The sequence below is a fragment of the Haliotis rufescens genome, unplaced genomic scaffold (genome assembly GCF_023055435.1).
Source record: "Haliotis rufescens isolate VD_foot unplaced genomic scaffold, xgHalRufe1.0.p SCAF_163, whole genome shotgun sequence".
In the NCBI taxonomy this organism is placed as follows: Eukaryota; Metazoa; Mollusca; class Gastropoda; order Lepetellida; family Haliotidae; genus Haliotis; species Haliotis rufescens.
Genome location: NW_025963850.1, coordinates 20,481 through 33,348, shown reverse-complemented (window position 1 = coordinate 33,348; position 12,868 = coordinate 20,481). Strand labels below are relative to the sequence as shown.

General features: G+C 41.2%; 1 protein-coding gene across 1 annotated transcript; it reads right to left on the bottom strand.

Annotated features, from left to right (window-relative positions):
- Window positions 1-209: 209 nt before the first annotated feature.
- LOC124125689 (serine/threonine-protein phosphatase 6 regulatory ankyrin repeat subunit B-like) lies at window positions 210-12,194 on the bottom strand. Its single transcript, XM_048397189.1, has 8 exons — window positions 11,980-12,194; window positions 9,203-10,212; window positions 8,515-8,643; window positions 7,316-7,473; window positions 6,567-6,681; window positions 5,160-5,295; window positions 458-3,247; window positions 210-376 (listed from the first exon to the last, which is right to left on the bottom strand). Exons 1-8 carry the CDS (start codon window positions 12,161-12,163, stop codon window positions 210-212), a joined length of 4,689 nt encoding a protein of 1,562 aa, XP_048253146.1. The 5' UTR covers window positions 12,164-12,194.
- Between the last annotated feature and the right edge of the window lie 674 nt (window positions 12,195-12,868).

Below are 12,868 nucleotides of genomic sequence, written 5' to 3'. Positions count from 1 at the left end.
TCATTCTCAGCTCAATGGAGAGTATACAAACAAAGCTGCCTGTTAGGCGCTAGAAGGTTAACAACCACATTGCCATCTCATCCTACCGGGTACCCGCTCACTGCTGGGTGGAAAAAAGGACAATTCGAACAAAGTCACTTGCCCAAGGAGACGCGACATCTGTTACACGTACTTCAGACTGTAATAGTAGTACTAAAGTTGGCTATTATTTACTCTTTATTCCATCCGTCCTTGTCCTCAGCTGTAATACTTGCACAATTCTTGACCAGAAGTGCGGCTACAGATTCATTCCCATTCAAACAAGCTAGATCTAGTGCCGTCCATCCGTCCTCGTCCTCAGCTGTAACACTAGCGCCACTCTTGATCAGAAGTGCGGCTACAGATTCATGTCCATTCTGACAAGCTAGATGTAGTGCCGTCCATCCGTCCTCGTCCTCAGCTGTAACACTAGCGCCACTCTTGATCAGAAGTGCGGCTACAGATTCATGTCCATTCTGACAAGCTACATGTAGTGCCGTCCATCCGTCCTTGTCCTCAGTTGTAACACTTGCACCATTCTTGATCATAAGTGCGGCTACAGATTCATGTCCATTCTGACAAGCTCGATGTAATGCCGTCCATCCGTCTTTGTGTTCAGCTGTAACACTTGCACCATTCTTGATCAGAAGTGCGGCTACAAATTCATGTCCGTCCTGACAAGCTCGATGTAGTGCCGTCCATCCGTCCTTGTCTTCAGCTGTAACACTTGCACCACTATTGACCAGAAGTGCGGCTACAGATTCATGTCCATTCTGACAAGCTACATATAGTGCCGTCCATCCGTCCTTGTCCTCAGCTGTAACACTTGCACCATTCTTGATCAGAAGTGCGGCTACAGATTCATGTCCATTCTGACAAGCTAGATGTAGTGCCGTCGATCCGTCCTTCTCCTCAGCTGTAACACTTGCACCATTCTTGATCAGAAGTGCGGCTACAGATTCATCTCCATTCTGACAAGCTTGATGTAATGCCGTTCGTCCGTCTTTGTGTTCAGCTGTAACACTTGCACCACTCTTGATCAGAAGTGCGGCTACCGATTCATGTCCATTCTGACAAGCTACATGTAGTGTCGTCCATCCGTCCTTCTCCTCAGCTGTAACACTTGCACCATTCTTGATCAGAAGTGCGGCTACAGATTCATGTCCATTCTGACAAGCTACATATAGTGCCGTCCATCGGTCCTTGTCCTCAGCTGTAACACTTGCACCATTCTTGATCAGAAGTGCGGCTACAGATTCATGTCCGTCCTGACAAGCTCGATGTAGTGCCGTCCATCCGTACTTGTCTTCAGCTGTAACACTTGCACCACTATTGACCAAAAGTGCGGCTACAGATTCATGTCCATTCTGACAAGCTACATGTAGTGCCGTCCATCCGTCCTTGTCCTCAGCTGTAACACTTGCACCATTCTTGATCAGAAGTGCGGCTACAGATTCATGTCCATTCTGACAAGCTACATATAGTGCCGTCCATCCGTCCTCGTCCTCAACTGTAACACTTGCACCATTCTTGATCAGAAGTGCGGCTACAGATTCATGCCCATCCTGACAAGCTTGATGTAATGCCGTTCGTCCGTCTTTGTGTTCAGCTGTAACACTTGCACCACTCTTGATCAGAAGTGCGGCTACAGATTCATGTCCATTCTGACAAGCTACATGTAGTGCCGTCCATCGGTCCTTGTCCTCAGCTGTAACACTTGCACCATTCTTGATCAGAAGTGCGGCTACAGATTCATGTCCATTCTCGCAAGCTAGATGTAGTGCCGTCGATCCGTTCTTCTCCTCAGCTGTAACACTTGCACCATTCTTGATCAGAAGTGCGGCTACAGATTCATGTCCATTATGACAAGCTACATATAGTGCCGTCCATCCGTCCTTGTCCTCAGCTGTAACACTTGCACCACTATTGACCAGAAGTGCGGCTACAGATTCATGTCCATTCTGACAAGCTACATATAGTGCCGTCCATCCGTCCTTGTCCTCAGCTGTAACACTTGCACCATTCTTGATCAGAAGTGCGGCTACAGATTCATGTCCATTCTGACAAGCTAGATGTAGTGCCGTCGATCCGTCCTTCTCCTCAGCTGTAACACTTGCACCATTCTTGATCAGAAGTGCGGCTACAGATTCATCTCCATTCTGACAAGCTAGATGTAGTGCCGTCCATCCGTCCTTCTCCTCAGCTGTAACACTTGCACCATTCTTGATCAGAAGTGCGGCTACAGATTCATGTCCATTCTGACAAGCTACATGTAGTGCCGTCCATCGGTCCTTCTCCTCAGCTGTAACACTTGCACCATTCTTGATCAGAAGTGCGGCTACAGATTCATGTCCATTCTGGCAAGCTAGATGTAGTGCCGTCAATCCGTTCTTCTCCTCAGCTGTAACACTTGCACCATTCTTGATCATAAGTGCGGCTACAGATTCATCTCCATTCTGACAAGCAACATGTAGTGCCGTCCATCCGTCCTTTTCCTTAGCTGTAACTCTTGCACCACTCTTGATCAGAAGTGCGGCTACAGATTCATGTCCATTCTGACAAGCTACATATAGTGCCGTCCATCCGTCCTTGTCCTCAGCTGTAACACTTGCACCATTCTTGATCAGAAGTGCGGCTACAGATTCATGTCCATTCTGACAAGCTACATATAGTGCCGTCCATCCGCCCTCGTCCTCAGCTGTAACACTTGCACCATTCTTGATCAGAAGTGCGGCTACAGATTCATGTCCGTTAATAGAAGCAAGAAAAAGAGCTGTTGTTCCATTTTCACTTTTGTCGTCAACATTTGCCTCGCTATTGATCAAAATGTGCGCTACATTCTCATGTCCATTTAAACAAGCAATGTGGAGTGGATATGCTCCTGCTAGATACGTATACTCCGTTCCTAAGACAGGATTGTACAATGTAAGTTGAGCTCTATTTTGTACGTCGCCCGTCCTCCTGGAAACCAGATCAGAGACAGCTGTAACGTGACCGTTTTCACAGGCACAGTGCAAAGGCGTCCATCCTCGGTCATCGGTACCTGCTACATCCTCCCCCTGGTCTATCAACAAGTGCATGCGTCTTATATCACCGAGGCTGGCTGCTTTATGCAAACTGTATCTCGTATCATCTATGCTGGTCGACATATTGACTATTGTATACGCAAACGCTCTGGCATTCGTTGACGCTGGATTATTTGTCAGCTTTTCACATGGAGACTCAAGCACTGCAAGAAGGACAACGATATTTCAAATACAGAACCAAACAGGTTAATTCATCATTTAGCAATATATTTGAAATAAACACACTTTTAAACATTATATATTTTAACGCTTACAATGTGTACTACTTGAATCGACATTAAAGAGATTTTGGCTTTTGTACATGCTGTTTTCTTTGTAAATCTATGTATCAACCACAATAAACACCATGTGCCAACATATAAAATTCACATATATTTGATGATCCTCTATGACCGTTCATGAGCATGTGTTTTTTAATCCCTATCAAATATCAGGTGTCCACGAAAAGGCGAACATATCCTGTCCTGCTGGTGATACACATCACAAACACATGCAAAGGCAAGTCAATTGGTAATTTGCGAAACATGGTAACATATGGTACAAGTGAAAACACGGAATTTAGGAACATATTTTAATAGTTGTCTTCCTTTATCATAACCGACATACAACCCCTCTACATTGTTATATTTCGTCAAATCGGGATTTGTTGAATATCCTGTGATAGCAATATTAATATTAAGTTTTTGCCCATTGCGAATATAGAGGTCCGGACACTTTCCAGTATGCCAGGCTTCACTCGTACTTGAATAACAAGAAATATTACAAACATTTCAATACAACCTGTAACATGTACGATGTACTTGCTTTAATATTTCACTTCAACATTGGAAATAATACCAGTCGTTACTTCATCATTAAAAACATGTGAATAATAAGTGAGTGAGTGAATGACAATATTCTCTCAGCAATGTATCAGCAACGATGGTTGACTGATATCTGAGACTCTGATAGAAGGAATTGCGCAAAAGTAATCAAAACAAGCAGAGGTCTGTGACCTTTGGAAAATGGACAAATTTTAGGAATGTGCAGTCAAGTGGAATTGCAGAAAAAAAGGATTTATATAACAAAGCCAAAAGCCATCCATGAAGATATGAATACAGCACTAGGGAAGTATGTCCCACTGTCAACATAACGAGTTAGGCAGCAGAGTTTGAGTGTAACAGGGAGTGCCTTGAAGACGACCCCCGTCCTGGAAGGCCTGTGAAGTCAGCAACACCAGAACTGATACAGAAAACCCACGTTGTGGTGATGACCGACCGGCGAATGACCGAGCGTAATACAGCTAATTCAGGAGCAGTGGATTCGCTACTGGTTTTAGTTTTTCGAATAGCTGGAAACAAGCCAGCAGCGGGTGTCAATCTAATAACTCACGTTAATGTCTCTAAGCATTCTAATGCAATTTGTCTAATATATAGTTATTCAGTAGTATTGAACTACTTAAAAACCTAACCATCAACATGCTTGATATTCAGTTCAGCACAACACATGTAACAAATATTAGCTTCCCATGTTTGACTGTAAAAGGCGACTATGCTTGTAACGGGATCGGGTGGTCAGGCTCGCTGACTTGGTTAAGCATAACAGCGTATCCCGATTGCGTGAATCGATGATCATGATATCAATCACTGGATTGTCTGGTCCAGACTCGATTATTTACAGTCCGCAGTCATATAGCTGGAATATTGCTGAGTGGGGCGTTAAACAAACATATAAACTGAACCGCTTTATGAATTGTCCCTAACTTGCGTCTTACAGTACATAAACGTGGTACGACAATGCTAGATTTAGCGGGAAACGAATAATAACAAAGTTTTCTGACATAACAAGTACGCCCAGTGGTACGTGGGTTTGGACATTCTAGTTTTGTTGTGGGATATATATTGCTATTGGCAGGATATGTTCACCTTGTCGTGAACACACTATTTGGTAGTGATTCATAAACACATGCCAATGACATGGTCGACTCTGATTGTGTACCATGAATATGGAATGTTTTTTGTCTTTTGTATGTATTTAGGTTTTGAGGTATATTTGGAAAACAATACTTATACTCACTATGTGTGTCAGTATCAGGCGGAATATGTTCACCAGCATATTCTCGCAACCTGCGCCAGATGTACTTCCTGTACCAGACAGTGTGGCAGCTTCTCATGACACTAGGAGGCACCTCCGATAGTACAGCTTCTGCTGCCTGTAACAATATAGAGCCACTGGTGACGAATAATTGACAAAAAAATAAAGCACTGTTCTTCAGTGTTTGACCCCTAAGGTGTCTATAGTGGCAGTATACGGTGTCATATTAGGTAAAGAGAAAAACATTGGGCAAGGCGTGTTTCCGATACAACGCTCTAATGTAAACACAAACGTTAACAATGGAATAAATAAAGCACTAAACGTTAACGTTTAAACAAGATAGAATTATAATAAAACTGACCTATGTTAACAGGAGTCTGGTGTCAACTGTAACTTGATAGCAGTCCGCTTATCCCTAACAATGGACTTCTATCTGGTCTACTGCTATGTGACGTTATTGGCGTTGCGTTTCTTGTTCGTGACGTCATCTTTTATGTTCAATGACCTCTGTTGTGAGCCTTTTTCCTCTATTAATTTTAGTAATGAAGTCACGAACGTAGTTGTTTTAAAAATTGATGTCTTTGCACATCACAATTAATTTCATTAATACACAAAACCGTGTCAAATAACGGATTTCTGTACCAGAATATTCTTGTGAAATATGTGAAGTTGGTGTATGAAAATCCTAAATGGCTGTTACTGACGGTATACGGTCTCATATCAGGTCAGTGGGGTGGGGTAGCCCAGTGGTCAAAGCTTTCACTCATCACGCCGAAGATCCGGGTTCAATTCCCGGGTACAATGTTTGAAGCCCATTTCTAGGGTCCCCTACCGCGCTATTGCTGGAACATTGCTAAAGGTGGCGTGAAACCAAGCTCGCTTGCTCACTCACTCACTCACTCAGAGCCTTTTTCCAACAGCATGATCCCGTTGAATGTCGATTTAGAGTGCCAGAATACATTGTACACATTGAAATATATTATATTTAAAAATAAAAGTCCACATTGTCTTCTTGCTTTTGTTTTTAATACAAACGTACTGTATAAAAAAACTTGTTAGAACTATGGAAATTTAAGTAAACACATATCGTAGAAACGGATCAGTATATTAATACTGATATGGTATGTTAAGATACTACTAGAAATATTCAGTTTTGATAATGACACATTTGAATGGCAAGTACCCAAGAGCATGCTCATGCGATTGACATTTGTAATATAGTTCCCATGCTGGGTGGAATTGCAGAAGATTTAGTGAAAAAAGTGGAAATGTTGAGAAATTTAAACTGTATAATAAATTATAGCAATTCATCATGTTTAGCTGTATATGCTCTTATCATTGATACTATTCAATAATGAAAGATTTATATATCTTATCTAGCTCACGTACCATATTCACAAACACGCCACAGCTATGTCCATCACTTTGACTCAGTACTGGATATTCTGTCTTTGTCCATGTGATCACTGACCCATCACCTCTCCTCAAACAGCGTGTATATTTTCTGAAATAGATATAGGATATAGTTTACGACCTCTATTTGTTTCCCCTGTCTCAAACCCACCTACAACCTAGCGCTATACATTTAGGACTGATTAACTATACATGTTTGTAGCTGAGCCAGATTGCAGCTTTTGTTTCAAAATCGGTAGCAGACATTCATCAGTGTGTACCTCAGCTCTGGTCAGCGCAGTAGTCTTCATCAATTTTAGGCTGTGAGTTGACCACATCACCTGTTCGGCCCACCTACTTACAGTGTTGTTCATAGAGAATCTCACTAGAGTGTCTTTTAGAGTAAAAAATATCAACGAGTGTTGATATATTTGACATCAAAAGACACAAGGGTGAGCTTTAATTTATCATCCAACATCATTCTGCCAGCTGTTTCAGTTTGTAGCAGTAATACGCAGTGTCTTTAGTGTAAAAAGTATTGCTAACAGCTTCAGTAGCAGTCATTAGTGATGTCATTTGTGACGTCGTGGTAACCAATGACGTCACTATGGTCTGCAAAACAGTGTGATGCAATTATGTTGCAGCAATATCTAAACTATATATATCACTTGATCTCACCCAAGCGATATCAGTTTTGGATGATAAAGGTTTATCTCTACATATAGCTGACCACGCCCTCAAATTACCTCCAATGTTGTATAAGTTTGTCCCCTACATCAAGGACAGGCTTAGAGTTGACCACGCCCACTGTTCCATCCTGGGCATTGGCGACCAGAAGCACCCAGTGTTGATTCAGTGGCATGTTCACTGGCATCAGGATCCACGTGTAAGTTCCAAGTTCCTCCTAATATAAAATAAATCCGCAAAATCATTGCCATAATTAAAACAAACACCTTGAATGATACCGACTATATCACGAGCATGTGCTAATAAATCACTGGCAAATAGTGACAATACCAGTTCGCAAAAGGTGACCGTATTCTGTCCACCGGTGGCACCTGTCACAAACACATGCAAAGACAAGTCAACCGGTCGCCCGAGAAACAGAGACATAATTATTGTACAAAAGTCAAAACATGGAATTGCATCGTGTTTGTCACTGATACAAACCAAACATTTTAATGCTTTTCAGACTAACGCCTGGTTTCCAAAAAAGGAAAGAAGCACATACATTTATATTAAAAAAGGAGCTCCACTGAGATGGGGGACAAGCTAGAATGAGGAAAGGGTTATGTCGCTTTTATTTACAGTAAAGGTTTTGGTGAAAAGGAAAATAATATGGTCTTGAATGTTTTACCCTGATCAAGCAAGGTTCATTTGATGCTCTTTAACCACATAGACGTATGTCTATCTACAGATTACTGTATTATAATTTACAATAAGTTCTTTTCCATTTGATCAAGTTTACTGATATTAGCATATCCATACGATTACTTCCCTCTGATTTGGATACATGCGTATGATACTTATGTTGAAATGGCTATGATATTGAACATTTCAAACTCAATAACTAAAGTGGTTAATGTCTGAAACCTGCATCACTTCTTGCTTTCCTCCCACATTAATCTGACACACTGAAATAATTGGAACACTGTTGAAAGCGGCCATTAAACCTCGTTATAACCGTAGTTTACTGCACATAGCATGTTGACATATGTCCAGTGATGATATTCTTGGAAAAGGAAAACTGCTGCTCTAGATCTTCAATGAACTGTCTCCAAAACCGACCTCATATCTCTTAGAGCCTAAAGTAGATGCTAAACAAGGATCCATAACCGAATCGAAGATCTTCAAAAGTCTCTTTAATTTCCATCTTTGGACGAAAACCTAATACCAGTACTTTACTCATCACTTTATACAATGTACATGACTATGCTCGTCCAACCTTGCAGGGGTGCACGTCATACTCGTCTTTCTCCCAATGGTTGACAAGGAAGGAATCAAGTACAGCGCAGTGGCGGCTGTGGATCCTATTCCACGTGGTCTTCAGGACATGCATGTATGCATTCATCACCTGCAATGGAGGTTAAAGTACGGTTATAACGAACACGCTTATAACGAACTGACGGATATAACGAACTTACTTTTTTGGTCCCGACTATTTGCTGTAGTTATGCTATATATATGCTTATAACGAACTACGGTTATAACGAACTAAAATTAGCAGTCCCTTTGAGTTCGTTATAACCTTAGTTTCCTGTATACAAAACCCCTTCGTCACGTGTTACAACCAGCAATTTAGAAAAACATTATTGCAACATATATCCTGTCTGAACTGCTCAAATAACGATTGAGCGAGTTAATGTTATTTGGCCTGTAAGCAATTTCAACTATTGGAACAAATGGTCTTTTTATCATCTATCAATATTGTACAATTTTCATTTTTAATAATGTTATTCCTGATATCATTATTTGACATGGCCTACCGACCACGACCGAGAAGGAAGATGGTCCTGGTCGATTTTGTACCTTTAATTTGTCCAAGTAATGTTAAACTTTTAGAAAGGATTTTCAGAATAAAATTATATAATACATAAAGAGCAAAATATAAGCTACGAAATCGTAAAAATTACCTCATCGCCAAGCCATGCTGTTTGATCGAGGAGATGATTCCTCTGTATGTTGTGGGGCCCCACCTTGCACATCTGAGGATCCGTCCCATCGTCGTCATCTGTTAAGGCGTTGTCACCCATCACATGTGATGGGTACATATAGAGGGTGTCAACAAACTCTGTGATGTCCGTCTTCATGTGATATGCACCTACTATGACAGCAGATACCAGTCTGTGATACGTATCCTTGCACTGGTCTTCGCCGAGAACATCCGGGCTAAGTCGTGACCACTTCAACCTGTCACTGACTTCTGTGAGGTCATTTCTCCATTTACAGTCGATGTCAGCGATTAATGATAAACATGGACTGTCAAAGGTAGGAAATCTGGTGCTTTTCTCCCAGTATTTTGCCTGCTTCAACACACGTCTTGCGATAACGATATGAGTACGTTTGTTCAGCAAACATTCGGTGAGTGACTTGAGGTTGGTCGGTCTTTCATCATGTTGATGACTAACACTTTCGGTGGTTATGATGTCTATCAAATTGTTTTCAATTACTTGTTCGTTTTCTGAACGTTTAGGAGTTTTCACACGATTTACCATATCAGGGTCATGTGTCCTTTTCCTTGAGCTAACTTCATCTAAGGAAGCCAGGAAAGTAGGAGAGTTAGTATTTGCACGATCATGATCACATTCCATATCCCTGGTCTCCCAATCTCCACCATCTTCATCTCCAGAACCAGCTATTATCGCGTAACTGTTCACTATCTGGGATTCATGGTGGAGGGCTGTATTCAAACGCTTCTCATATTTTGGATCGGATAATGCTACTGTGCATTTCCCAATGTAGTGTACTAATATATATTTCACGTCTCCCTCGAGCAAGTTGTATGCCTGTCGTTTAAAAGCCTCGGTGGTGGTGCCATCACTTTTATAAGCCACGAAGTCCTGCTTGAGAACCTTGGGTGAAGGTTTAGGCTGTTCACGAGAACCATTGTGCTTGAAGTAGTAGTTGTCATTTTCCCAGGAATCTGTAGAGCAATAATAACTTAACTTAATGATTACAAGACGTCATTTCGGTCGGTTAGGTGTTAGTTTCGGTTATATATTTGGGATATATATTTGAGTTATATATTTGGGATCTGCTGCAATAAAAATAATTCATATAATATACATACAGATTCGATCATGTTTTCCCCCTAAAATTCGCGTTAGTTGATTCAATGTTTCCTGGTTTATAGTTGGTATCTGCTGCAATGAACATAATTTAATATAAACACAGAATCAAGCCTACATCCACGTCCACCATCAAACAGAATGATCAATAACGAACTATTATTAAGGACACAATGTGAAGGTTATAGACAGTGTCAACTAATGACGAATCTGGATGTAACGTTGTTCACGGCAAACAGTCTAAATCCAAATTTAAGAGGTTCTAAGTCGACACAAATTGTAAGTGAGTTTACATTTAAATTCAAGGTGGCTTTCTTCAGACCAAAGATGACAAGAACACGTTCTAATTTATGAATAAATTGAAACTTGTAAATATGAAACAATGTAACAAATATCACAAAATGTTAAATAATGTTGCCACAATATTATGTACAAGGGATTTATAGTGCATCTGCTACCTGATCAGTACCGCACATGCAATCAAACTTTCTTAGTGAATATTTGCATAGCTTTCGGCCCAATCAATACATTGACAATCAACTTCATCGTATGTTCTTTAAGTGCAATTCTTTAGTTGTTTTGTTTTTCTGCATCAAAAGTAGCGTTTGGAAAGAGAAACTGCCAATGCTTTTTAGCGTAAAATGTTTTCATTATCACTGCCTAGCTACGTGCATTGATCTGCAACCTGAATCAATACAAAGAGCTTGGTAGTGCGTTGCATGGCCTCAGATCGGGGTGCTATTTACGAGTTGCAGTCGGGAACGTTTTTTTCATTACAGGTAACACGAGTACGTATATTCCCTTGCAAGATCCGGCTCATTGCCACGAAGTGCGAGCGATGAGCTGTCATTCCATATATACGTGTTGACTGTGTCAATAGCGGGTTATATTTAAACCTTACGTGTGTGTAAATATAACTGATATCACGATCGCGATCACAGCATACTAGTATGTGAACGTTTAGTCAACTATATTTGTATTGTTCATAGGGATCAGTGGGTCTAGTAGGTCGCTATTCATCTCTACATTGTGAAGGCTAAAGCATGAGTAAAGTAACATTTGGTAAAGTGGAGTAGTGGCGTAAAGTGGCGTAGATCTTCATAGGTCATCGACGTTTACAAGCCTAGAATCACATAAAAGACAAATCTGAGATTCGAGCCCAGGACTATTTTAGAAACAATGACTACCCTCCTTCCAAATGCCACTCCGTCTTTTGTGTGTTTGTTTTTGTTCCAGTGATTGATATCATGAGCCTCGATACACGCAATTGGGATTGACGACATGCATCAACCAAGTCAGTGAGCCTGACCACCCGATCCCGTTAGTCGCCTCTTACTACAAGTATTGTCACCTTTTACGGCAAACAGGTGTTGCTGAAGACCTATAAATTCTTCCCCGGATCTTCACTGGTCTGTGGCTCCTTTGACTATTTGACACCTGCTACTTGCTCCCAATACCCACCCATACGACCCCATCACACCACATCCCACAACATAAATAATCAAATTTAGTGTTTCATTAATACTGTCTTATTCCATTATTAATCCTCCCTTTATTAATACTCATCAGATTATGCATTTTTATTAATGTTAAAACTTCAAGACATGCACTCTTTAACCTACCTTCCGCCGAGTCTGCCTCCACCCTGTACAAGTACCCGTCTCCTCCATGGGGTTGAGCAGGGGGTGTTACTATAGCCCGTGTATCATCAGGGTTCTCCAGTATTTCCAACACTTCAGTGAGCTTCAGTGCCTTGTTCTTCCCCGTGAAGTACGGAGCTATCACCTCTCTGTCCCCCCTATCCATAGCTCTGTCTACTCAATGTCTGATGTGTGACTATGTCCGCGCCCCCTTTATGTACAACGCATAACGAAAGAGAAACTAGGACTGCAGTGACGTGGCACTTGATATACGACATGACGGTTGGCTGCCTGTAATACGGGTACATTCAATGAATACCGCTCTGCTGTAACGCCCTGTCACAGAATACATTATACACATCCATGTCATTATCATATCCCAATTGAAAGCAGAACGGTTTGAATAAACAAGGAGACATTTGACGTCAGGCAACCGAGTATAGCTTCAGATTCATGAACCCCTGTTATACAGATAGACATGTTTATGTAAAACGTTTCATTATTTTCATGGATTTAATGCCTATGATATCCCCGTATCATTGCCTTGTATGTGAAAATCCGAAATCCGAAGTCCGCTGTACGTTGTCCAAACGTGTGCAGCGACCAGAAGTGGGGAAAACACCAGAGTTTTTTACGTATCGCTTGTATTTAAGAAACAGTTAATAAGAGCACTACTATCTGCCCTACTTGTGTTGATTTAAACTGTCTTGCGATGTGCTCCGGTGGCAGTGTTATTGCGTCGTCGTCGGACATAGTTGTTAAATGGAGCAATGTATGACATAGTAACGCTGAACAAACCCGGATAACAACTTACAGTTCGCTTATGAATACTTTCTTATTTTCATGGTTATGTGTAATTTATGAATAATTA